This window comes from Artibeus jamaicensis, unplaced genomic scaffold (assembly GCF_021234435.1).
Source record: "Artibeus jamaicensis isolate MK-2021 breed Jamaican fruit bat unplaced genomic scaffold, CSHL_Jam_final contig_548, whole genome shotgun sequence".
Taxonomy (NCBI): Eukaryota; Metazoa; Chordata; class Mammalia; order Chiroptera; family Phyllostomidae; genus Artibeus; species Artibeus jamaicensis.
Window position 1 is genome coordinate 4,802,555 of NW_026521883.1, and position 26,222 is coordinate 4,828,776.

A 26,222-nucleotide genomic window follows, 5' to 3' on the forward strand; every position below is an offset into this window, starting at 1 on the left:
TGCCATTCCAGGTTTTATTCCCCAAAGGAACTGTTTTCCTTCCTGATCCTCTAATTGGCAGAGTTGTGTAGGGTAAATGCAGTGAGTGATGAGTGCCTTCAGCAAGAGCAGCAGAACAGTACATTTAGCCAAAGAGTAGCATCCAAACTGCAGGCTAGGAGCATGTGAAGCATCATGATTCATGTAAAGTGGGAAAATGGCCTTACATTAAGTGTCTTGTCATAAACCGAAAGCTATAATAATTTAGGATGGACTGTAGTTGGAACCACAAGTAAGATGAGCTAGCTGCTCCTGGTCACTTCTGAAACTGCCTGGATACCCCTTAAGCTTAAATGATCTTGCCCTAGACTTTCTCTTTGCAGCCTCCACTGCACACCATGATGAGTGGTATCTGGTTGTGTGTGTGAGGTTTGGAGGAAGGAAGAGGGTATACTGGCCACTAGGAGCAGGTGCCACATGAACTTCAGGGCCCTAAGATAGATCAGTTTCGAAATTGAGAATGCTTTTCTTTTAGTCTCTGTCATATAGGACCCAGGTAGCAAAACGGTTTGGAAAAAGACTCCCCCTCCAGAGTTAGCCCTTATCTTGCTCTTTCTTTGTGATCAAGAGTAAAGGGTCTTGATGGGAATAGTTTTACTTGAATATGGGAATCCCACTAATTTGTGTACTGCTTGTAAGTACTGAAGGATTCAACTGTTTGATTTAAAAGTAATAAAAAATAACTGCTTTTCAGTTATCTATGGCTGTATAGTACAATAAAAAAGTATAGATGTGTGTTCTCCTTGTTTTTACATGACATGTACAATAAATTCAAACATTTTCTGGCAGCATGAAGGAAGCAGTTTTGTCTTTTTAATTAAGGGGTAATTGGACAAATTGCCTAAGAGCTCCAGACACCAGTTTTCTTTGCTGTAAACAAGGCTTTGGCTTAAATGATCCTGTGGATATATGCTTTTTTTCCCAATAACGTTGACACATAGATTTTTCCTTTTTTATATTCCCTAAATTTTCTTTAATGTGCATGTTTTTCTTCTTAATGTGAAGTAAACCTCTAAAAGGAAAAGCAGAGACCAAATTTAAACATTTTGTCCTCTCTCAGGTTCTGGATTCTGTGCAGAAAATTTTACTTACTTACCTCTTTTGTGGTGTTACCAACAATGAAAAAATGCATGGCATTTAACCTAATTCTGTGCTTTGTATTTTCAGTTGCAGTACCTACCTCAGCTGACTAACAGCAGCATCCTTCCAGCTTTGGATAATAAGAAGTACAGCTACAATACCAAGAAACTTAACTACCATTTTCCAAACATTTAAGAAGGTTGGAGATTGATGATTTAAAAAAAAAAAAGAACTGATCAATAACTCAAGAAAAACCCCTAATACATTTGATCAAAAACCACCCATATGTTGAGAAAACATAAGTAACTGAAAAGGGGAGACCACTTGGCAAGATAGGAAGGAAAATTCCAGAAGCAATCTTCCATGCTTGGTGATGCTATCCAGAACAGAAAGGGAAAACTTGCTTGGTTTTCCACTAGTGTTTTTGTTGTATCTAAGTAGCTGAACTTATGGACAGGTATGGAAAGGGTATCTACTGCCCATTGCTCCAGCAAAACTAGGAGATGTAAAAAGGATTTATGCTTCCCTTGTACCATAAGCAACAGTGAGAAATGGATCACAAAATGCCCATATGTATTTCCGTAGATCTCTGTTGCCTTGAGTCCTATCTCCTGTCTTTTCACATTGTTTCAACATGTTTAAGGGGTATTTCAGTTCTTGAAATCAAATTATTTAAAATTCCATTTCCTATTTGTTCTATCTCTTGGTTTTTAAGTTTTAAAACATTTTTAGAATATTTAAGTTATTCAAAATACTTAAAATCATGTATTATCATACTCACGTATGCTGATGTGTTTAATATGTTTATAAACATTTCTCACATATACTTTTGTCTTTACCTTTAGTAAAGGATGCATCTTAGTCATTTTTGACTAAGATGGATTACTATACTCCATCTACATTTGTTCATTCAATTCCCCTTGAAAACAATGGCATGCAGATTGGCACTGACCAAGGTGCAAAGGGTAGAACAAAACCTATAGGCTTGGCAGGAACTGAGCCTGCCAGCTTAAGAGTAATTAGCACGTCATTCTCTCCCGCTCAGCATCAGACTTGGAGACAGATCTACAGGCGGGACCATAGTGATCTGGGTTTCGGAAGAAATGACTTATGAGCTTTTTACCTGGGTCATGAAAGACCTTAGGTTGTAAACTGTTGTTTTCCTTGAACTATCCTTTTACACTATATGTGTGTGTATGCACACATGTGTATGTATATATGTATATATACACTATTCTAACTAATAACAAAACTGTAGTCCAAAATGATATTGACGATTCCTCGCTTTGCACAGTGATAATTAAAATGATGATGTAATTAGCCTTGATTTGGCCTATTGCTCCTATTCAAACAGTTCATCCTTGTCACCTAGACACAAGGGCAGTATAAAGTTCATGTCTCTTATAACTCAAAGTCATTTTTGGTTGATGTGCTGCTGCTATTTCCTAGCTGTTCTCAGCCATGGGTTTTGAAGTTGTTATTTTACTGTATCTTCAAAACATTTTTCTGCACCCTCAGTTTACTGCTATGTTAATTTTCTTCATCAGAGCATTTGACCTTATTCACTTACAGCTAAGTAAGTAGCCTACCAAATTCTGACATCTGCTCGATCATTTTGGCTGCCCCAGCCAGTTTAATGACATCCAAAGTCTTCCCGATGTGTGTAGATTCTTGCATAGGGCTGATAGTAGGCTAGTTACTAACCCCAGTATTATCTAATTCTTGTTATGCAGTTTTGAGTCAAATGACAAGGAAGGATATCCAACTTCTGTGAATAGTTTACATTTTGTTTTCCCTCTTTTCCTTCACCCAAAACAATGCACTTGACAAGGCAGATGACTGTAACTGCCTAATTTATGTAAGTTTTTCAGAATAAAAAGTAGCTCCTGACTGAACTGTGGTGAATCAGTTGCCTCATTACACAGTAATCAAACAAACTGACAGGCATGCTTGCTGTTTCTAATGAGTTCTATTAAGTGTATGCTTATATTAACCATATCTGCAACCTTTTCTTCACCTTGAATCACCATTTCACGTGAGACTCTTCTATATCTTTGTGTTTTTAAAACATTGATTATTTTTCTGATTTAAAAAAGTGATAGTGGCAATCACTTTAGTAAATAGCACATCATGTATGGTATGTGCTATTTACATAAGCTGGTTTCTAAGCACAATTAAAATTCATATTTCTACCTGAATGCTGTATCATAGAAAGTGTTTATTTTGAAATTATTTCCAAACTTATATTCAGCAGCTTAATGTTGAAACCAAACATACAAAAATCCACAAACAAGTTGGCATATAACAATAATAAAATAAGAGCCACTTCAAGCAGGTAAAAATAATGTTTTTATTTAATGATATTCTTTATCACTGCTTTCTAGCTATAATTGAGTTTTGTGTATACTCCTTTCTGATGTCCCTTGAGCTCATAGGAAATAGCATCCAATGTATATGGGGGAATAAAAATCAGTTTCTAATTGACATGTTAAAATTTTCTGTTGAATGCTGTTTTTTAATTTAAGCAAAAAGTAAGTACAACTCTGCTGGTCTTCAAGCTTATTTCCTCTGCTTTACTGCAGTCAGCAGAACTATCTGAATTCAGCCAAGTATTTATGTCTACTTTTAATAAAACACCAGACTAAACTTACCAAATAGACAAATTAGCCAGAAACTACTCATTCAGAGAAAGGGTGTATGTTATAAAAAACAACGGAATGCAGGATCATGAGAAAGGCATGCAAACCCTGAGAAGCAGCATGAATGCCTCAGTAACCACTGATTACACTGCATAATTGACTTCAACGATGAATCTGGAATTTAGCTTTCAATTTTTCATAATTGTACACTTATAGTAACATGCTTCAATAACTTTAAAGTAAAATGTAACATAAACTACTGTTAAAACACAATAAAGAATATCTGTGTTGTACGTTAAAATAACTTGAAAGAACTCTTAAGTCAGCATCTAAATCATGAGGTACCTATACAGGTATCTATATAAAAGGAGGAGTATATTAGAATTAAAATGCTACCTGGTTTACATCATTTTCAGTTTAGTACCTTTAGTGAGCCTTGTCTGAATATTTTCTACATGATGAACTTTCTGCTTTCTTTATAGTTCCATTGATGATTATATAATTATGTGTTGCTATTTAGGATCAACACTTTTCAAAGGTATTTTACATTGAATAAGGCACCGACTGTTGATAATTGTTCTTTTACTTCAAGTCTAATTTTAGTTCCAGGGAAGGGAGTGTTGTCTTAAAGGCTTGGACAAGGTTTTCTTTATTTTTTATTCCAGGAAGATCTTTTAACAACAAATACTTGAGGTTTCTGTAAAAAGAGAAAGAAGTTACTTCAATTTGGCTTTTACTCTTATAGCATTAAAACTAAATTCAATTTATTAACTTTTAGAAAAAAATGACAGGGTGTATATATTAGTTATTCTGAATTATACCAATAATTTTAGCTGAATCTTTCCAAATACTATATATATATTATGTCATAAACACCTTTGCATATGAGATATAAAATATGAATTTTAACCTAGAAAGGGAAACAAATTAGAAAAGTTTTTAAAGGAATCCAAGATGAATCCCTGAAGCCTCAACTATTGGATAAAACAAACAATCTAGTACTTCAGGTTCTGACGTTTAAAATCTCTCAAACTTCCTGTGATAGGTTACTGGCAGAACTTGGGAGAAATTGCTTTAAAAGATGCAGAGGAAGCATAAGAGATCATGCTTATTGAGAGCTTACAGTAGCAGGCATGATGCGAGGTGCTTTACATACATTTAATTTTTTTAAAAAGATGCTCCCTAAGATAACCTATTATGGTTGAAAACGTCAACTATTTTAAAGTATTATAGATGAAGGTTAAATCATTTTCTCATATTTTTCAGAACTAAAACAAGGTACGACCCTTCAACTGTCTTAAATTCTGATTTTTCATCTGAACATAACTATCAAGTTTCCATTTTGGCACTGACCACCTACCTTAAATGACGCAAAGCAATGATGCCTTTATCTGTGACACAGCCACACGAAATTATTTCCATTTCCAACAAGCTTTTTTGTAAATTTTCAAGTTGGCCAATTTTCTCCAAACAGTCATCCTCGATATAATGGCACTTGCAAAGCCTTATTTTTTCAACATGCTTTAGGCCCTCTATGGGGAGAAAGGGCAGTTTAAGATTCTGTTTTACCATTAAAATAACTGACAATCCCAGTTTTCCCAGGACTGTTCTGATTTTAGAATTAAAAATCCTATGTCCTGGGAAACCTCTCAGTCCCAGAAAACTGGAATGATTAGTCACCTCATTAACCACACGGGGTGTTCACTACACCGGTTGCACTGACAGGACCATATTGCAGTCAGACATCCATGCACTGGAGGAAAGATATGCCCACCCAACCAGCAGCTGTGTGAATATAATTATTCCTACATACTGAGGATTTCTCAATGACAGAAGTTTGACAAACAAGGCTTGAATTCTAAGTCAATAAACCACAGAATAAAGTCATATAGAGACAAGCGTAGTAAGGGGAGGAAGGAGAGGAAGTTGTTTGTAATCTGTATTTAGTTCAAAAAATACTATAGAGAGGGAGAAACAAACTGCATTATACTGAAAAGGCAAAAAGGACATATGTATGACTATAATGCTCAACTGCAACAAAAGGTCACTGTAAATCACCTGCATTTCTCATAAGCAAATGATAGGGTAGTTACCCATGTAATCAAATCCAATGTTCATGATGCAAGAGTCAGTGGCATCAATGGCCTGGATTTTGTATTTGTCCAGAGGGCCTGTTGGGAGCTGGTTGTAGTCCTTTTGCCACCTCTCCTGGCCATGGTAGCGCACCGTGGCTCCACAGCGCAGCAGCCACTCCGAGGCCGCCCTTTCGGGCCCAGCGTCCCTGATGCGTTCATAATCTACTCTGTTGGAAAGAGAACAAAAGCAGTTAGGTTTTGCTGTAATCATTAGCTTCTTAACTATAGTCACCAACATAAACACAGAATAGCAACAACTTTCCATTTCAAATGACTGAGGCGGGAGACAAGTGTATTAGTGAGACCCACACAAAGAAAACACACAGTGGCTCTACCTGCTACCTTTCCTGCTTTTATTTTTGTTTTCAAGTGAACTCTGTCATGACATGTTTTTATATGAGTTATCAGGCAGATGTGAGTGTTGGTTTGCATGTAGCACAGTTCTTGACACCAGGCAGTACTCAGTAACTATGTATTTAGTGATGCACTCGGTTGTTTTTATTAGTGATAAAAGGGAATAATTTTGAACCTATGTTCAAATTAATCTTGTGATATTTATTGATTTCTATATATAACTTTTTCTCTAGTTAGTGGTGTTAATGCTATATTAAGCAACAAAGAGGTCAGCCTCACCAGTTTCTAAATGTTTCTAAGCATGACACCCATTAACTTTTTAAAAACTTGAGCTCCCTTGATACTATTCAAAAGGCTAACTAGATCCTTTAAGAATCCACAGAATATTTTAAAATCACGCTTACTGAGCTTTTCTGATTATAAAAGTAATAAATATTCATTTTAGAAAACTTGAAAGGCAGGGAAAGGCCAAATAAGATAAAAATCACTGAAATCCTACAACTCAGTCACGTTAATATTTTGTAATCTATTTTTGATCTTTATTCAATGCTTCTATGTGTGTTGTTTGTTTTTGAACAAAATGAGAATCATACTGTATACACTGTAAAAAAACCCACTGGAAACACAAGAAATAATCTCATAACTAATGGCAGCTTATCTAACTTTAACAATCCCCATGTTCCTTCACTGTAGTGAGAGTAACTTACTTATTAAACACTGCATTCAACCAGCCCCAGAAGTATCTGGTGTCACATGACCATGGGAGTTTCTTTAAGCCACACAACTGCCAGGAAATTTTTCCAAACAGCATCATTTATTTAATCTAGACACACAAAACAGTATTAATTAGATAATCAGCTGGCAACCGGAGTCACATATAATCACTTTACAGCTTCAAAGTCAACGCTCTTGTGCCAATAAAGCTGATGATTCACTCGTCTCTCAATAGTTATTGAGCAAGGCACCCGTCTCAGTTTCCCAGCTTCTGCTGCTGCAAGAGAAACCAGGAACTCTGTGGTTGCTTCCAGCCTTGACATTCAGTTCCATTGTTCTATCCTCAGTTGGCATCTGTCAGCACCGTTGCCACCTGGTGTCCACTCAGGCAGTGCACCCACACACTGATCCAAATCAGCTCATTCCCAATCTACATTTCTGGCGTGAAAATGCAAATCAAATCGCCTAAAGAATGCTGTGTGAAGGTCAAGACACTTACGTCCAGGAAGGAAGAGGAGACATGGAAGCAGATCCTCCTATGACAAGGCTGCAAACAGTGTCACCAGAACAGTGCAAACAACTGCGGAAGGGCAGCTGGGAAAGTCTGAGCCGGTAACTTCACCTCTCTGACCCTTGGTTTTCTCACTTGTAAAAGGAGACGAGGTGCTCAGATGATTTCGAGCTGTAAAAGTCTATAACCATGAGTCGGAAAGTGATTTTTGAATTGTGTCTCAATCTGATTTATGCCAATTCATGTGTCTCTAGTACTGTGCCAGGTAGGGGGAAAACAAGGATAAATGAAGCTTGGTCTCTGCCTTTGAGGAGCTAACAAGTTAAGGCAGGGTGGAGTGAGCTCAAACAAGTTACAGAGTAGTTAAAATACAGGATAGAACCCGATAAATGCTTCAAGAGAGTTCAAATAAGAACAGGCCAGGATTCCAATAAAGGTACCAGGAAAAGGTCTGTTAGGAGATGAGCTGAGGCAGGGGCATTTAAGGCAGGTCGTCTCTCAGTTTGGTTAGCACATGAGGGTAATGAGGAGACAGTTTACATAGGCACATCAGAAAGGGTCCGGCATAATCAGCCAGGGAATTTGGACTGTCTTCTGCAGGTGGCTGGGAGTCACTGAGGTTTTAGCACCAAACACTGGCATTGTTAGAGCTATGCTTCAGGTGTATTACTCAGACAGCAACGTCAAGATTGAGTACAACAGAACAGGATAGGAAGCAGCTCACAAAGGCTCCAGGTACACGTGGGCCTGGGAAAGGGCTGAGTAGGGAAAGAATGAAAATGACCCTACAGAATGGATGGCACATGACTCAGTAAGTGAGATGTAGGGGCAAGGGCCAGAGAAGTTGAAGGTGACACTCGGTTGTGGTCCTGAGTCACTGGTAGGATGATGATGCCATTATGAAATCAGTGTCGGAAGGCACGGGGTTGTGAGTTCGGGTTTTTTTTTATTTCCCAGTTCTGTACATTCTAAATATGAAGTGTTGAACTTCTAAGAGGAGATGAGCAACAAATGATTAGAGTCCAAGTCACAAAACGGTACAGCTGAAAGGAACTCAGACCACCTGGACCAAACGTCTTATTCGGAGATGAGGAAACTGAAGCCCTGCTATGAAGTAACTTGCTGACACCCTAAATTCTTTCTAGAACAAGGTGGGGTTTTAATAAATGCATGTGTTTGAAAGAACTTGCCCAATGTTTCATGGCTAATTGGTGGCAGTGCTGAAACTTGAACCTAGTTCTATTACCAGTTCAGGGCTCCTTCCTTAATCATTGGATGGTTCTGCAACTCATGGGAAAAAAGAGGACTAGAAAGAGGCCTGAGTGAGAGGGAGCCTACTTAGAGCTGAGGAAGGCTCTGAGGATGCTGAGGCTGTGGAACAGTGAGAGATGAAGTCTAAGGACAGAACCTGGACTCACCTACCCTTCTGCTCTTTTCCACCAGTGCTCTCCCTTCTTTACTGTTAATCTCTCACCACCTCCCACCCTGCTATCACCTTCACGTTCTCAGCCCCTTCCAGCTTTTTGTTAAAGCTCCCACCACCTGTGCCCACCTCTAAAAATTCCACTGGCTGACAACCTCATTTACAAATCTGGGCTTTCCAGCTTCAACTCAGGCTGTGGCTTATTTATCATCACTCTCCGCCCACCCAATCCTTTCTGTGGAAATCTTACCCAACCTCAAGACTTTATTCAAATGCCATTTTTTATCCATCCATCCATCCATTCGATAAATATTTATTGGATGTTTGCTATACCTAGTGCAAGAGATACAATGGAAGATAGAAAAACAAAAAAATGGAGACAAAGACATGGTTCCTGTCCTCACAGAATGTATGGTCTAATGAAGAAGGCTGGAGACACAAAGAACATGCAGCGTGTCTTAGTAGAGGTATAAACAAGTTCTGTCAGAGCCTAAACTAGTGAAGGGAAGGCTTCACACTAGAATTTTCTTTTGGATGGCTCTTAAAAGATGACTTGAGTTTCCAGTTAGGCAGAAAAAAGAAGGGTATGCAAAGCAAAAAGAACAGGAAGGATCACATCTTATTCATCTCCATTTTGCTCAGCACCGAGCACAGTGCCATCCCCCCAATGCAAGAGTTTAATGAATCTTTGCTAACTAACAGTCGTCAGCGGTTGATATATGTCCATGGAGAAATGTAAAACCAGAGAAACCGTTATGAAGCAGGTGCATTTAAGTGGTCTGTGAAAACTGGAGTATTTTCACTTGATTAATTTTGGCCTGCTTTCTAATTCAGCTTAAAGAAAGGCCAAATTTACTACTTCAGCTATGACCTCTAAAAACATTACCTCTTATATTACTATAATAATTTAAGTATTAAAATCAATTTTTTATTTGGCAATAAAGGTAAGAAATTAATTGGTAGGTTTTTACATTCTCAACTGCAACTTTGCTAATTGATTTTTAGCAATTTCAGATGAATTCAAGCAGCCACCTCTGGGAATGCTTTCTACAGGGAAAGAGGAGACCTCTACTGGTAAGTTGGTGAATTTAACTCTAACGAATTAACAGAAACCAATTAAAAGCAAGTTAAAAATAACCTCTACTGCCCTGGCCCTGAGCTCAGTTGGTTGGAGGGTGGTCCTGTACACCAAAAGACTGCAGGTTCGATCCCTGGTTGGGGTGGGTACCAGAGGCAACTGATCCATGTTTCTCTTTCTCCCTCTCTCAAATCAATAAACATATCCTTAGGTGAGGATTAAAAAAAACAACCACTACTAAATTACTACTGTGATAAATAATTCAAGAATTAAAATAATTAAAAAGAACACTTATTATCAGAACATGGCTTAGAGCCACAAATTTTTAGGAACTGACATTCCTAAAAGTTGCGATTATGTTTGTGACTTAGAGGAGGCCAAACCTCTGTGTGACTCAAAAGGATCCTTAGAGTGTTTCTGAGTTGCCACTTGCACAAAAAGTTTGGTTTTTTAAGTGGAAGTTCTGTTTTACATATTAAATATAATTACTTCTGTGGGCTATTCAAAGTGATGGCTAACTTAGTGGTCAAAAGGGCTGTGGAGAGAGAGTTATCAGAACTGGGGGGTTGTTCCCCCCAAATTACAACCCTACTTCACTGCAAATAACCTATTATTGATGTCAATTCTTATTCCTGAGGCATGACGAGTCTAGTGAAATAGAGCAATTCATTAGGAACTGGAAGCAAAGGTCCCAAAAGCAATTTCTAGGCCAACATCACATGGTGCTTACTGAACTAACATCTCACAGGTTCTGACACAGAGGAAGATGAACATGGATTCTCAGCTGAGAGGGTGGTGCCATGAACACAAATGTCTCTAGCCAAAGATACCACAGGGTGTATAAATGTAAGGTGAGCTCTTGATATGAAATCGCTTAATTGAAACAAATTAAGGTACAATCCTAGGGGAGAGGGTAAACAGAAAAAAATTGTAAAAACAGCACGTGTATTTTAAGTTCTTTCAACTTGCTAAACTAAGAAGCACATGCTTAAAATCGCAGCAGTAAAAGTTACTATGGTCTGTGAAAGTCTGATCACAGACCCTGGAAGTATGTAATTCCTCATTCAACCTAGTAACAAATCACTACATGCTGTGTCAACTAAAAAATAACCATCTCCACTACATACCTATCAAAATGATTAAAATAAAGAATAGTGACCCCACCATATGCTGGTAGGAATGTATAAAGGTACAGGCACTTTGGAAAAGCAGTTTGGCAGTTTCTTACAAAACTAAATGCGTGCTTATCAACCCAGCAATCAGAGCCTTGGGCATTTGTCCCATCCCAGGGAGACAAAAACAGGTTCACACACCAAAGCTGTACATTAATGTTAATAGCAGCTTTACTCAAAACAGCTAAAAACTGGAAAAAACTCAGATGTCTTTCAATGAGCGAATGGCTAAATATACTGTGGGACCATGAAATACTATTTGGCATAAGGAATTAACTACTGATACATGCCACAACTGGGGTGGATCTAAAGGCATTATGCTGAATGAGAAAAGCCAATTCCGAAAAGTTACATACTGTATAGTTCTCTTTATATAAATTTGTGAAGTGACAAAATTTTAGAAAGGGAGAACAGACTGGGGAAGGGGTGCCCTGCAGTAGGAAAGTGCAGTTTTAAAGGGCTATAGAGGAGCCCTGGCCAGGCAGCTCAGTTGGTTAGAGCATTATCCCAACGATATATATGACATATACATACACACTTGCAGGTTAGATCCCCCATCAGGCCACACACAAGAATCAACCAATGAATGCATAAATAGCCCTGACTGGTGTGACTCAGTGGTTTGGGTGTTGTCCTGCAAACCAAAAGGTTTCCAGCTTGATTTCGATCAGGGCACCTGCCTGGACTGCAGGCCAGACCACTGGTTGGAGGCATGCGAGAGACAAGCAATGTTTCTCTCACACATCCATGTTTCTCTTCCTCTGTTTCTCCCTCCCTTTCCTTGCTCTAAAATAAATAAATAAATAAATAAATAAATAATCTTTTTAAAAAGCATAAATAATTGGTGTTTTCCCCCTCTCCCTAAAAATCAATAAATTAAAAAAGGAGAGGAGGAAATGGAGGAATTCTTGTGATAGAACTGTGCTTGACCGTGGTGGTGGATACAAGAACCTATATACAGATAAAAACTATATAGAACTTGCCATGGCTGGTGTGGCTTGGTTGGTTGGAGCATTGAGCCGTGTACCATGTGGTTGCAGGTTTGGTTCCCTGGTCAGGGCACATATGGGAAGCAACGCATTGATGTTTCTATCTCACATTGATGCTTCTCTCTCTCTCTTTCCCCCTTCCTGTCTCTGTAAAATCAATGAATGTACCCTCAGAGAGGACTGATTAAAACATATATGTAAAATTGGTGAAGCCTAAATAAGATCAGTGGATTGTGTCAATGTCAATTTCCTGGCTGTAATGTACTACTGTTTTGCAAGATGTTGTTATCATTAAGGGAGACTTAGTAAAGAGCATAGTCACCATTGTTCTTTACAACTGCATGGGGATCTACAATTATCTCAAAAAATTTTTAAATAAATTAAAAAATAACCATTCCTTTTTGCAATGGAAAAAGTAGGTAACATTCTACATTGTTTTCACAAATAAAGGGAAACATGTACAACTATCCAGGAAGTAAAACCATTTGAGCATAATAAAAATCAGTCATTTAATGAATACTTCACTGTGCTAAAAACCCTGATGAGCCTTATCTCCTAATCCGAAGAGCCCTCTGAGGGAGCCACTACCATTACTCCCAGTTCACAGAGGAGGGGAGGGTCTGAGGCAAAGAGGTGAAGTGACCTCCTCACCAAGCTACTTAAGGACTGGAATCAAATCCAAATGGGCAAGTAAAGTCCGTCCAGCAATTAAGCTTTATCATTCTACTTTTCTGTTCAGCTGTTCTGACCCTAAAAATTAAAAATTGCAACTAGGCACAGAGAACGGGTGTTACGCTGGCACGGTGAAAATCACCTAATTTTAGAATATTAGGTCTTTTAGAGATTACATAGCCCACCTCCCTCATTTTACAGATAAGAAAACTGGGGAGATGAGACCTGTACAGGTGAGTCGATGTTCTCAGGCCGGCACGACAAAGTTAAAACTGTATATCGGCCCAGTAGTAAAGATAAAGAAACAACGCTAAATGAAGGCAGAGACTGAGGGATCTGGTTCCTCTATGCGATATTTACATGACCGATAAATAACCGAATGAATGATACCGCCAGGAGCCTCACGGAAAGAAGTCTAGAAGACCGCACGTTACAGAGTTGCCGTGACAAAGGGCCTGGGTCCGGACCTAGGCTAAGGCCGGACGGGGCGCGCTCCTTCAGTGGGCGCTGGGCTTGGCGGGAGCCGGGTGCTCAGCAATCCGCCTCCAGCGGACAACGGACAGGGCCGGAGCTGGGGCGGGGCCGAGCGGGTGAAAGGGAGAAAGAAACTGGGTCCACGAAAACGAGGTTTCACCGTAATCACGCCCTGATTTTCCCCCACAGTCACGCTTCCGCTCTACCGTGAAGGTCAAAGACGCGCCACTCTGCGGGGCAAGTTTTCCCTAAGCCAAGCGACTGAAGAAGGAAAAGAGGAGAGCGTGACCACCACCCTAGTCCCGCCCGCTCCGGCCTAGTGCTTCTACTCACAGCGTCGGAGGGAGGGAGGGAGCGAGCGTCACAGGCGTGTACCAAAGCCGGCCTGCCCTTCGCCCTCCGCCGAGCGCGTCCATTGGTCACAAGCAGCCACTCCCACGTGGGGCGAAGGTGCGCGACTCATTGGCTCCGGCGTAGAAGGCGGGGCTAGAGAGCGGTGGGGCCCTAGTGGTGTCCTGCTGTAGTGACCACTCTGGGGCTGGGGCAGGGGAGGGGTCGCAGGCAATGGTTCCCTCGCTGCGTTACCTGGGCAGTGCCTGCGGACGGGCCCGTGGGGGCTTCCCCGGGGGCTTCTCCGTGGCGTGGGGGCCGGCGCTGGGGAGGCCCCGGCTGCTGTGCCAAGGTGGCCGCAAAGCCAGCACTAGGTGAGTAGCCGCTGGCCCTCCCCCGCCACCTGTGCAGTATCTTTTCCCAAAGGTGCTTGGTGCTGGACCTATGCCCCTGTTCTATTTCCCTGTCCCAGGCGTGAGAGGTCGGAATCCTGTTGAGCATGGGCACCAAATTCGGGTCCCTGGAACTACCTGCAGGATTTATTTGTTGTGTTTGTAGGCGGGAAGAAAAGAATGACAGACCAGTGTTAAGTAGAGGTCTACAGCAGTCTGTCTTTGAAAACAGCCCCTCCGTTTCCTATTTAACTTTGAGCAGGTTAACTAAAGCTCCCTAAAGGCTCAACTGTGAATGGGAATCTAGTCTCTTCCGCAGGTGATCGTTTTGAACGTCAAAGGACCTATCCTACTATAAGCAATCAAATACACTCTTTGTTAGCAGGCATCACTGGTGTTACCCGGAAAATTTGAAACCAGTCTTAAGTCAGTTCCAGGCCGACTGCATAGAGTTACCTGAGGGAGAAGCAGCTCAGTTGCTAATTAAAGGCTGCAGAATTCAGTGTCCTGTGATTTTGGGAAGTTTGGAGGTCACCCTGGAAACCACTATATTTCTCTGCTTTCTGTAGAGATGGTGGTTTATGCGAAGCTTTAAAGCTAGGAAGTTTGGCTGTTTCTAGAACTAGTGCGTGACTGGCTCTTAGCTTCAGAGATGGTGTGGAATGGCACCAGGAGAGGGGCTGCATCACAGCAGGGTTTTTATTTTAACTACATATTGCACTTTGTTCTAAGATCATTAGGAGGCTTTTAAAGGGGTTTTAAAGAAGAATAGTAATTAAATGCTGATGTTTCAAAAATTTACTCTGGTTGCTGCGTGTTAGTGTATTGGAGGGGGATTAGATTGGGATAGGATTTGTAATTCATGCGGTATGTAGGCAATTCTTTTGGGAAGTTTTTCTTAAGAAAATAGGGTTAGTGAAGGTTTTGTTTATACTTTCTACTTTGAAATAATTATAGATTCATAGAAGATTGCAACAAAGTAGAGATCGTACATACTTTTCACCCAGTTTACCCCCATGATAACATCTTGCAGAACTATAGTGCCATATCAAAACCAGGAAATTGACATTGGCATAATCTATAGACTTGTTCAGATTACATCATTTACAACACTCATTTCCATGTGTGTTTCTATTCAATTTAACCATGTTTTTAACTTGTGTAACTACCACCATAATTCAGAAACAGAGATGTTCCATCAGTAGTACAAAGATATCCCTTGTGTTACCAACTGTGTTACATTCACATCCTGAATCTATACCCTTCCTATCAACTTCCTAACCTGTGGCAATCACTGATCTATTCCCCAGGTCTGTAATGTTGTCATTTCGAGAATGTACTATAACTGAAATCACACAGTATGTTATTTTCAGAGATAACATGTCTTTCTTTCACATAGCATAATGTCCTTGAGATCCACCTAAGTTGTTACCTATATGGATATTGGGTTCCTCATAATTATTGAGTAGGATTACATGATGATATACATGTATCACAGGTTATCCATTCACCAGTTGAAGGCTGTCTAGGCCATTTTCAGTTTTTGGCTGTGAATAAAGCTACTATAAACATTTATGTACAGGTCATTCTATGAGCATAATTTTTTCTTTCTCTGGTATAAATGCAGTCACTAAGACCTGTTGTAAGCACATGTTTAGTTTTGTGTGTGTGTGTGTGTGTGTGTGTGTTTTAAGATTTTATATATATTTTTAGAGAGGGGGGAAAGGAAGGAGAAAGAGAGGAAAACAGCAATATGTGGTTGCTTTTCATGCACCACCTACTGGGGACCTGGCCCACAACCCAGGCATGTGCGCTCATTGGGAATCGACCTGGTGACTCTTTGGTTCACAAGCTGTTGCTCAGCCCACTGAGCCACACCAGCCAGGGCACATGTTTAGTTTTTTAAGAAACTGTCATATTCTTTTTCCAGAGTGACTGTACTATTTTATACTCCTACCAGTAATATGTGAGTGATCCATTTCCTTTTCATTTTCACCAGTATTTGGTGCTATCACTTTTTGTTTTTAATTTTAGCCATTCTGATATGAGTACAATGATATCTCATTGGAGTTCTAATTTGAATTTCTCTAATGATTAATGGTATTGAATTTTTTTCATGTGCTTATTTGCCAGCTGTACATCTGTCCTATTTGATGATATGTTTGTTCATATATTTTGCCCATTTTCTGAATGGCTTGTTTGTTTTGGGAGTTCTTAACAGATACTCAAGATAGAGTACTTTGTCAGATATGTGGTTTGCAACTATTTCCCCCCGGTTTGTAGATTTTCTTCTTACCCTCTTAACAGGATCTTTTGTAGAATAAAAGTTTTTAATTTCATGGAGGCCAATTTATCAACTTTTTTCTTTTATGCATCATGTTTTTGGTGTAAACTCTTCACCTATCCCTACTTCTCAAAGATTTTTTCCCTGTGTCTTCTTCCAAAAGTTTTGTAGTGAATATTTGATGATATAAAACATCTTTGTTAAATTTTTTAGTTAGAATAATGGCATTGTATATGTGTTGAAGAGGCCTTTTAAAAATAACATTAAAATATTTACAGATGATGTTTAGGATTTACATCAAAATAACATAATATACGAGGGGTGAAGTAGGTGAGGTGTGGGAGAAACAAGAGTGGCCGTGTTTCTATAGAACCAATTTGTTGACCAAAAGGTTAGTGTTAAAGGGCATCTTTTACATTCTTCATTGCAAAGTTAGACTATTCAGGCCCTTTCTAATTTTCCAAATGGTTGTATAATTGGGGTTTGTCATGGCTAAAATTGTGGTTCTGAACCTATTTCTGGACCACTTTACTGTTTTCTTCTCAACAGAAAAAATTATAAGTTCTTGCACACTAAGGCATTAATGACAATGTGTTAGCTTGTCCTTAAGAATATTGCACTTGAATTTTAAAACAACAGGTGGTAGAGAAGAGTGTGATGCTTAGCACAAGGAGCTAGCCCGGGCAGAGTGAGGTGGAGATTTAGAGCAACTTGATCAACTAACTACCCTGCCTCCTGGGTGTGGATGATTATATAGTACGGACCAGCCATGAGTGTCACTTTTAAAGGTTTCTTCATGAGAGGGAGGCCAAATAGCACAAAACCCAATAAATATTTGGTTTTTAAAAAGATTTTATTCATTTATTTTTAGAGAAAGGAGAAGGGAGGGAGAAAGAAAGAAAGAAAGAAAGAAAGAAAGAAAGAAAGAAAGAAAGAAAAGAAAGAAAAAACATTTATGTGTGAGAGCTACATCAATCAGTTGCCTCTTATCTTCCCCTAACTGGGGACCTGGCCTGCAATCCAGACATGTGCCCTGACTGGGAATCAGACCAGTGACCTTTCAACTTTCAGGCTGGTGTTCAGTCCACAGATCCACACCAGCTATGGCAAATATTTGTTTTTAATGATTATAAATTAACAGTTGAAGTAATTATTCATAGGTGATGAGAATTTTGCATGTGAAGTTTACTAAGGTCTACTGTAAATATGCTAAAGGTGACTTTCTCTTAAAGCTCATTTGATGTAGTCATCATTGGTGGTGGAATTGTGGGGCTTGCCTCCGCCAGAGCCCTCATCCTGCGATATCCAGCACTTTCCATTGGTGTTCTGGAAAAGGAGAAAGATTTAGGTATGTATGTTATCAGTGTTGCTCTTTGGGCCTAACTTGCTCATTTTGTCTATTCTGCATCTGTTATGCTGAGTGTTGATATTAGTCCACTAGCTTGAGTTCCCCATAAAGCAGATTCTGGGACTAAGACTTGGTTGTAGGTGATTTATTTGAGAGGTTACCTAGGAGACAGGAGTGAGGTGGTGGGGGTAGTAAACAGAAGGAGGAAAATCCACATGAAGGTACATTATTAAAGTTGCTGATATGAGCTTGATTCCACTGGGACCTCTGAAGAACTACATCCCAGGATCATCCTTATTTCCTCATTAGCTCCTGTCTCTACTGGTTGAGGATGCCGCGAGGGGTGTTGAGTTCTCCTTCCCCACATTAGAAGAGGCCCAGGGGCAGAATGCAGAGAGTTATACTGGGTCCTTGAAGTGGTTTGCTGGTAGTGAGAGGCAAGTATGTGACTGAAATCAAAGGTGGGCTAGAGGGATGTATCACAGGCACCAGGGATGGGTGCTAGAGGAAGTTACCAGTGCCCTGACTGTCAGAATTTTAAAAAGCGTGATGTCTGATAGCTTCAACTATGTTTTTCCAGTTCTTAGGTTTTGTACGTCCCATACTTTCTCTTATCCTGTTTCTCTTGTTTGGTAGCTATTCACCAGACTGGACATAACAGTGGTGTCATACATAGTGGAATTTATTATAAACCTGAATCTCTGAAAGCCAAATTATGTGTACAAGGCGCAGCCCTCATCTATGAGTACTGTAACCAAAAGGGAATTGCTTACAAGCAATGTGGCAAGGTATGGTATTTTTACTAGGACCTTCACTTATTTATAATAAGTAGCATTTTCTTAGTGATGTTTAATGTTGAATTAAAAATATGTGGTTTTTTGCCCCGGCTGGTGTGGCTCAGTAGATTGAGTGTCAGCCTGTGAACTGAAAGGTTGCCAGTACAATTCTCAGGCAGGGCACATGCCTCGTGGGCCGGGTCCCTGGTGGGGGTGTGGGAGAAGCAACCGACTGATGTTTCTTGCCTTCTAGTTCTCCTTCTCTTCCCCTCACTCTAAAAATAAGTAAAAATCTTAGAAAAAAAAGAATTTAGATTTATTTTTTTAAAATACCTGGCTTTTCTTTATGTCAATGTCATTTGCAAAATATGTCAGGGAATAACTTTTTAAAAAAAAGATCCTATGACTAACTCCACATAATTTTTAAAGTAACAGCTTTAGTGATATAATGTGTATATCATACAATTCATCCTTTTAAAGTATACAATTGAGTTTTTAGTGTTGTCACAGAATTAGGTAGTTGTTACCACTGTCTAATTTTAGAACATATTCATTATCCCCAAAAGAAACCTTATACTCATTAATAGTCATTCCCCGTTCCTTTTACTTCCTAGTCTTACTTCTCCCCAGGCCCTGGCAGCCACGAATATACTGTGGATTTGCTTATTCCAGACATTTCACACAAGTGGAGTCATACAATATGTTGTCTTTTGTGACTGACTTCTTTCACTTAGCATAATATTTTCCAGGTTCATTCATCTTGTAGCATGAATCGGTATGTCATCCTTTTTACATTTCATTGTGTAGGTATAGGAAATTTTGTTTATCTGTTGATCAGTTGATGGACATTTGGGTTGTTTCTACCTTTTGGCTATTATAAATAACACTGCTGTGGAATTTATGAACAGGTTTTTGTACAGACCTGTTTTCATTTCTCTCGGATGTATACCTAGGAGTGGAATTGCTGGGTGACATGGTAACTCCATGTTTAAAATTTGAGGAGCAGCCAAACTATTTTTCTAAGTGCTGTGCTATTTTACATTCCCACTAACAATTAATGAGAATTCTAATATCTCCACATCCTCACCAACACTAGTTATTGTCTCTTATTGTAGCCATTCTAGAGGATGTGAAGTGGTATATATCATTATGGTTTTGATTTGCATTTTCCTAGTTATTAATGATGTTGAGCTTCTTTTCATATGCTTATTGGCCATTTATTTATCTTTGAAAAAATGTTTTTTGCACACTTTTTAAATTGGCTAATTTGTCTTTTTATTGTTGATTGTATGTGTCTTGTATATATTCTGGATACAGTCCCTTATTAGCTATAAGATATTTACTAAAATACTGCTAACATATTAAAATATTTTTTATTTAAAAAATAAAATAGTAGAGCCCTGGCTAGTGTGGTTGAGTTGATTGGAATGTTACCTGTAGATGAAAAAGGTGGCAGGTTCCATTCTGCTCTAGGCACATACCTGGATTGCAGGTTTGAGCCCAAGCTGGGGCATGTACAGGAAGCAACCGATCAATGATGTCTCTGTCTCTCTCTCTCTCTCCCCCTCTCCAGTCCTGTTCCTCTAAAATCAGTAAATATATTCTCAGGTGAGGATTAAAAAAAGAAAAGAAAAGAAAATAGTACTAATGGTAATAGTAATTTAAAAAATATTACATTGTTCTCTCATTCTGTTGATTTTCTTTTTTTAATTTCTTGATCGTATTCATTGAAGCCCAGAAGTTTTTAATTTTATGAAATCAGTTTATCTCTCTTTTTTTAGTGTCCTGCCTAAGAAATCATTGCCTACCTTTTTCATGAAAAATTACTCCTATGTGTTCTTTGAAGAATTTTGTTATAGCCTTAGTTCTGATATTTAGATCTATCTTCACTTCTCCCCCACAAATGAATTGGTTTAATTCCAGGCAATACAGAATTTGGAGTAGAACAGAGTAGAACAAAGACTGAAGAGTAGTAGACTTTGGTGGGATTCCAGGCTGGGTTTGCTCTGACCTCCTAGCTGAGATAGAAATGGCTGAGTGAGAACTAAAGAGAAGATGAGATGAGCTCCAGTATGAGTTTTTTTAAACGTAAGTTAATTCTTAAATGTACAACAGGCTGCAGGACAATACTTCATTCTAGCTGTAGGTGGCAACAGATGTTATGGTAGAGAATCCAGATGTTTCAGCAGGAATGGAACAAAGGGTCACCATTGCCTCAGGCATGAGGAACAGCTTATTTTCTGCCAGAATTCTAAATTCCAAATGTGGAATCTTCTCAAATGTGGAACTTCCTTCTCCATAGCCTTTACATTTAGCTCCTTGAGTTTCTTCTCCTTTTTTTGTGTGTCTGCTTTAGTGCCTTACCTTCTTCATCCATTTACTTGCCCTGCTTCTTGGGCTGCTTCAGGGCCTTGTTAACCCCTTACAGCCAGCCTAGTGCCCTTCCCACAGACCCTGCCACCAGAAGGAGGCTGCTCTACCCCACTTCCTGTACCTGTACCTTCAGCATATGATTACTTTTATTTATTTAATTTTGTTTATTGATTTGAGAGAGAGAAACGTTAATTTGTTGTTCGACTTAATTATGCATTCATTGGTTGATTCTTGTATGTGCCTGACTGGGGATTGAACCAAAATTTTAGCATATCAGGATGATGCTCTGACCAACTGAGCTACTTGGCCAGGACCATATGATCACTTTTACATTAATTTTGGTAAACCTTGTGAGGAAGGGGTCCTGCTTCATTCTTTTGTATGTGTACATCTAGCTATTTAGTACCATTTGTTGAAAAGACTATTCTTTCCACATTGCTTTGGTGTCTTTGTCACAAATCAGTTGTGCATAAATGTTATATATTTCTATCTTTATGCCAGTACCATACTACCTTGATTATTGTAATTTTTCTTCATTTTCTTTTTTTTGAAATCAAGAAGTGTGAGTCCTCCAACTTGTTTCTCTTTTCAAGATTGTTTTGTCAATTCTGGGTCCCTTTAATTTCCATATGAATAGCAGGGTCAGTTTGTCAGTTGCTCTAAAAAGGCAGCTGGGACTTTGATAGAAATTGTACTAAATCTATAGATCAATTTGGAGAGTATTACCACTGAACAATGTTAAATCTTGCAAAGAACATAAGATGTCTGCGCATTGACTTAGATCTTCTTTAATTTTTTCAACAATGTTTTGTATTTTTAAGTGTACAGGTCTTGCATTTCTTTTATTAAATTTTTTCTTTGGTATTAGCCTAATAGGTTTTGTGTGTGTGTTTGTATTGCTCAGAATTTTCCATATGTAGGATCACGTCATCTGTAAATAAGATAGCTTAACTTTTTCAATTTGGATGCCTTTTACATTTTTTTACCATGGGTAGAATCTCATGGGTAGCATTGAAAAAAATTTTTTTAATATATTTTATTGATTATGCCATTACAATTGTTCTATTTCCCCCCTTCATTCCCCTCCACCCTGCACACTCCCTCCCCCACCATTCCCCCTTTAGTTTATGACCACATGTCTCAAGTTCTTTAGATTCTATATTTCCCCTGCTATTCTTGCCCTACCCCCTATCTATTTTCTATCTACCATCTATGCTACTTATCTTCTGTACCTTCTCCCCCCTTCTTCTTCTCCCACTCCCCTGTTGCTAACCCTCCATGTGATCTTCATTTCTGTGGCTCTGCTCCTGATCTAGCTGTCCTCTTAGTTTGCTTTTGTTTTAGGTCTGGTTGTTAATAACTGTGAGTTTGCTGTCCTTTCACTGTTCATCTTTTTTTATCTTCTTTTTCTTAGGTAAGTCCCTTTAACATTTCATATAATTAGGGCTTGGTGATGATGAACTCCTTGAATTTGATCTTCTCTGAGAAGCACTTTATCTGCCCTTCCATTCTAAATGAAAGCTTTGCTGGATAGAGCAATCTTGGTTGTAGGTCTTTGGATTTCATGACTTGGAATACTTCTTTCCAGCCCCTTCTTGCCTGTAAGGTCTCTTTTGAGAAATCCGCTGACAGTCTGATGGGAACTCCTTTGTAGGTGACTGTCCCCTTATCTCTTGCTACTTCTAGGATTCTCTCCTTCATTTTAATCTTGGCTAATGTAATTATGATGTGCCTTGGTGTATTTCTTCTTGGGTCCAACTTCTTTGGGACTCTCTGAGCTTTCTGGATTTCCTGGAAGTCTATTGCCTTTGCCAGATTGGGGAAGTTCTCCTTTATTATTTGTTGAAATAAGTTTTCCACTTGTTGCTGTTCTTCTTCCCCCTCTGTTACCCCTATAATTCGGGTGTTGGAGCGTTTAAAGATGTCCTGAAAGTTCCTAAGCCTCTCCTCTTTTTTTTGAATTTTTGTTTCTTCATCCTTTTCTGTTTGGTCATTTTTTTCTTCCTCCTGGTCCACTCCTTTGATTTGAGTCCCAGTTTCCTTTCCATTAGTATTGGTTTCCTGTGCATTTCCCTTCATTTCAATTAGTTTAGCCTTCATATGTTCCTCTAATTTGTGACTGAAATCAACCAGTTCTGTGAGCATCCTGATCAGCAGTGTTTTGAACTGTGCATCTGATAGGTTGGCAATTTCTTGTTCACTTAGATTTATCGGCTCTGGGGCTCTGAGTTGTTCTTGAGCCATGTTTTGATCTGTTCGTACCTGTTATGTATGAGGAGCAGAGCCTTAGATGTTCAGGGTGGGGGGGCCACCCAGGTCGCTGGGTTGTGACGCTGCATGTGGGGGTGTGGTCAGAGAGGGACAATAGGGGTCCCCTCTGCCACTTCCCGCCACTGGGGCCTGCGCGGTCTGTCTCACTGCTCGCTCCTTCACCAGTTTATCTGTGCCCAAATGTGTGACCCCAGTCAGCCCTCAGTGGGTCGGCCGGATACTCCACACCTGGGATCCACCCACAGCTGCCAGCACGCCTGGGTCAGGCACCCGGGTAGGTCCGGTGGATCTTTCCTGCCCGACCCCGCTCCACTGCTGCCTCTGCCCCTCTTACCGGTTTGGCTGAAGGGTTCGTTGTTGTCAGACTTCCATATAGTTCAATTTTCTATGGTTTGGCTGCGTTTCTGTTGCTAAAACTTTGTTGTTTTTAAACTTGGTTGTGTGATAAGGCACAGTGTGTCCACCTACGCCTCCATCTTGGCGGAAGTCCTCCTATTCACTTGGGTAGCATTGAAAATTGAAAGCATCGAAAATGGACAACCTTGTGTTTGTCCTTATCTTAGGGAAAAAGCATTCAATCTTTCCCTATTAAGTATGATGCTAGTATGGGTTTTTTGTAGATGCCTTTTTATCAGATTAAGGAATTCCTTTCTATTCCCAGTATATATATATAATTATTTTTTTTTACCATAAAAGGGTATTGGATTTTTTTCAAATGCCTTTTCTGTTTCTTTTTTTTTTAATTAAAGATTTTACTTATTTATTTTTAGAGAAAGGGAAAGGGAGGGAGAACGAGAGGGAGTGATACATCAGTGTGTGGTTGCCCCTCATGCACCCCCAACTGGGGACCTGGCCCACAACCCAGACATGTGCCTTGACTGGGAATTGAACCAATGACCTTTTGGTTTGAAGGCTAGCACTTAATCCATTGAGCCACACCAGCCAGGGCCCTTTTCTGTTTCTATTGAACCAACCATGTAGTTTTTGTCTTTTATTCTATTAATAGAATACATTACATTCATTGACTTTTGGTTGTTAAATTGATCTTGCATTCCTGAAATAAATTTCACTTGGTCATGGTATATAATCCTTTTTATATATTACTGCATTCTGTTTACTAATATTTTCTTCAGGACTTTTATGTCAATATTTATAAGAGATACTGGCCTGCAGTTTTATTTTCTTTTGATGTCTTTGATTTGGGTATCTGGCTAATATTGGCTTCATTGAATTAGTAAGTGTTCCCTCTCCTGTTTTTTGGAAGAGTTTATGAAGAATTGGCATCATTTTCTACTTAAACATGTGGAAGCATTTGTTAGTAGAGTCCCTGGGCATGATCTCTTCTTTGTGGGAAGTTTGAAAGTTGCTTATACAATCTCTTTACATGTTAAGCATCTATTCAGATTTTCTTTTTGAGTCAGTTTCAGAAGTTTGTGTCTTCCTACAAATTCAGAAGTTTGGGAATTTGTCCATTTCACATAGATTATTTAATTTGTTGGCATACACTTTTTCATAATATTTCATTGTAAGTCTTTTTCATGTAATTTTTAAGAATAAAAGTTTATCGTTACCATTAAATATGTATGAAGATTTTTAAAAAGATTTTATTTATTTATCTTTAGAGAGGAAGAGAAGGAGAGAAATATGAGTGTATGGTTGCCTCTCATGAGTCCCCTGCTGGGAACTAGCCTGCACCCCAGGCATGTACCCTGACTGGGAATCGAACCACGATCGTGTGGTTCGCAGGCCCGTGCTCAACCCACTGAGCTACACCAGCCAGGGCATCATGAAGATTTTTTAATGATATGGGAGAATGGTCCTGATGTGATGTTAAGGGAAAAATATATAAAACTGTATTTATAGGTTTTATGGTGGAGTTGTAAGAGTTCTTCATATATTCTGGATACTATACCCTTATGGGCTACATAATTTGCAAATGTTTTTCCCATTTAGTGGATTGTCTTTTTACTTTCTTGATAATGTCCTTTGATTCCACTTTTGTTTTTAAGGTTAATCATTTTGATGTAAATAAACTTTACACCTTGATTAAAAGTATTATCTCATGAAATTGTCTTGACTCCTTGCTATGAAATAGTGATTTGTGAATTCTAATTTACCCATGAATGTGTGTTTTTGCCCTCCTTTGATGAGGGCTGTTAAGTAAGGAGGAAACTACTTCAAACAGATACTCTGCCCAGAATAAGTAGACAAAAATTCTTGAGTAAAAGTTGTTAAAATTACCTTTTTTCTCTGCAACAGAATGCATTAGTAAATACTTTGTGATGTACTTTATTCTGAAACTTAAAAGTCAGTGTTCATGCTGCTTGCCTCTACCAGAACCAATAAGTAGAAGCAACGATTGAAACTTTACGGGCACTTTATTCAGATGCCTGCAGTCTGCAAAGATGGTGTTATGTATGCTCAAAAACCATCTTAACGTCTCATTTCAAGCTGACATTTTTATAAGGAGAAGGAAGGGTTGGTAAGAAGTTTGGAAAAAATTATTAATTGGATAAGAGTTACAGCCCTGCTGTGATTTTTCCTAGTATTTTTTTATCTGTTGATCAACAATTCAGCATTGCTGGGTGTTCCCTCCCTAGAACACAATGGCTCGGATACCAACTCCAGTGCCGTAGACCCTGAGGCACAAAGGTTGAATTGCTTGTTGGAGTTGCATGGTCATGCATTCCAGTTCCTGTAATAACAGCTTTCCACACTCATTAATCACTTAATCCTGTCAATTATGACTGAAGCCAAAATCTTTAACTCTTGAGTTCACCAATCATTCCCCTACCTTTACTTTTTAATCATCTTATTTCTATAAGATTAGTTTAATTAAAGAAATACAAACTAAAACAACCACATTTTCCAGCTGGGGCTACACTAGCATTTTTTAAAGAAAACATTTCTATGTCCTTTAGAGTTGCCATTGGTCCCCAATTATCTTTCTAGGGCAGTACCAACACCTATAAGACATGAAATGAAAGTTTGTTCTATATAGGTTCCCGTCCCACTTTTCTTCTAGTTGGTTTTCTGGGGATCCTGTCTTCCAAATCTTGAGTAGCACCTAATCTCCTGGCTCAAAGGAATGTAGCAAACCTGTGGGGGACAGGTCTCTAATACAAGCAAGGTCATAAATCATAGCTAAGGTCTTACTTAAATGTTGTA

The 26,222-nt window shown here is 39.1% G+C and overlaps 3 protein-coding genes across 6 annotated transcripts in view; 2 read left to right on the forward strand and 1 right to left on the reverse strand.

The window, feature by feature from the left end:
* The window catches only part of CDKL1 (cyclin dependent kinase like 1), a 41,891-nt gene extending 38,445 nt beyond the window's left edge, over positions 1-3,446 (forward strand). Inside the window, exon 9 of the mRNA XM_053670074.1 lies at positions 1,207-3,446. Coding sequence (XP_053526049.1) covers positions 1,207-1,314 — 108 coding nt within the window. The 3' untranslated portion in view covers positions 1,315-3,446. The remainder of the gene's footprint in view (positions 1-1,206) is intronic.
* On the reverse strand, positions 3,446-13,698 carry DMAC2L (distal membrane arm assembly component 2 like). Of its 3 annotated transcripts, none has more exons than XM_037155638.2 (5): positions 13,614-13,698; positions 6,955-7,070; positions 5,852-6,060; positions 5,119-5,290; positions 3,446-4,455 (listed from the first exon to the last, which is right to left on the reverse strand). In XM_037155638.2, the coding sequence occupies exons 2-5, from the start codon at positions 7,059-7,061 to the stop codon at positions 4,341-4,343; spliced, it is 603 nt and encodes a 200-aa protein (XP_037011533.1). In that variant the 5' UTR covers positions 7,062-7,070; positions 13,614-13,698; the 3' UTR covers positions 3,446-4,340. The 3 variants fall into 3 exon arrangements, with proteins under 3 accessions (XP_037011533.1, XP_053526050.1, XP_037011532.1); XM_053670075.1 differs by lacking the exon at positions 13,614-13,698 and adding an exon at positions 13,197-13,248; XM_037155637.2 differs by lacking the exon at positions 13,614-13,698 and adding an exon at positions 7,461-8,466.
* Positions 13,699-13,783: 85 nt separating this feature from the next.
* The window catches only part of L2HGDH (L-2-hydroxyglutarate dehydrogenase), a 41,859-nt gene continuing 29,420 nt past the window's right edge, over positions 13,784-26,222 (forward strand). For both annotated transcript variants that reach the window (XM_037155724.2, XM_037155725.2), the window contains exons 1-3: positions 13,784-13,984; positions 17,519-17,634; positions 18,271-18,422. In XM_037155724.2, coding sequence (XP_037011619.2) covers positions 13,845-13,984; positions 17,519-17,634; positions 18,271-18,422 — 408 coding nt within the window. In that variant the 5' untranslated portion in view covers positions 13,784-13,844. The remainder of the gene's footprint in view (positions 13,985-17,518; positions 17,635-18,270; positions 18,423-26,222) is intronic.

Coding starts and splice junctions, on each gene's coding strand:
- DMAC2L (XM_037155638.2), bottom strand. CDS start 7,061: ATGATGCTGTTTGGAAAAATTTCCTGGCAGTTGTGTGGCTTAAAGAAA. Junction 5,291..5,851: donor CATTGGATTTGATTACATGG/GTAACTACCCTA, acceptor TTCTCCCCATAG/AGGGCCTAAAGCATGTTGAA. Junction 4,456..5,118: donor ATTGCTTTGCGTCATTTAAG/GTAGGTGGTCAG, acceptor CTCTTTTTACAG/AAACCTCAAGTATTTGTTGT.